At 69.5% G+C, this 600-nt stretch overlaps 1 protein-coding gene across 1 annotated transcript; it reads right to left on the reverse strand.

Annotated features, from left to right (window-relative positions):
- Nucleotides 1–4: 4 nt before the first annotated feature.
- On the reverse strand, nt 5–594 carry LOC103252353 (carbohydrate sulfotransferase 3-like; the record flags this gene model as incomplete). Its single annotated transcript, XM_008050981.1, has 1 exon — nt 5–594. A coding segment is annotated over exon 1 (585 nt), but the record flags the coding sequence as incomplete, so codon positions are not given.
- Between the last annotated feature and the right edge of the window lie 6 nt (nt 595–600).

Below are 600 nucleotides of genomic sequence, written 5' to 3' on the forward strand. Positions count from 1 at the left end.
CCCGCAGCTGGTCCTGGCCCTCGGCCAGCCACCTCTTCCAGCTCTCGTACTTGCCGGCGAAGGCCACCATGCGGGAGGCCAGCACGGCGCGGGGGTCGCGCACCAGCTGGATGACGCGCAGGTCCAGCCGGGGGTCCTCGGCCAGCGGCTGCAGGAACTCCAGCTGCCGGATGCGCACGGCCTTGAGGGCCATGTGCTCCTTGCGGCGGCAGGCCTCGGCCGCCAGCGTGACGTTGAGCGGGCCGCAGCGGCGGTTCTTGCAGCGGTACTTCTCGAAGACCTTCTTGACCAAGGGCGTGCACACCGGGTCCTCGCACAGCGAGCGGCTGGAGCCGCGGCGGAACATGAACTGCGTCAGGGGCGCCTCGGGCAGCGGCGTGATGAAGGGCTCCAGCACGTACAGGTCGCACAGGAACAGCTGCCTGAGCACGTCGCGGTACACCAGGGCCGAGCCCACGGCGTTGGCGCCCCCCGGCTCGAACGACACCGTGCGCTCGATGTGCCACAGCGGCTCGAAGAGGTAGAAGACGTTGCCCTGCTGGTTGAAGAACTCGCCCACGAACGAGGAGCCGGTGCGCGTGGTGGCCATGAGCAGCACGT

The sequence above is a fragment of the Carlito syrichta genome, unplaced genomic scaffold (genome assembly GCF_000164805.1).
Source record: "Carlito syrichta isolate Samal-C Ts95f unplaced genomic scaffold, Tarsius_syrichta-2.0.1 Scaffold155104, whole genome shotgun sequence".
Classification (NCBI taxonomy): domain Eukaryota; kingdom Metazoa; phylum Chordata; class Mammalia; order Primates; family Tarsiidae; genus Carlito; species Carlito syrichta.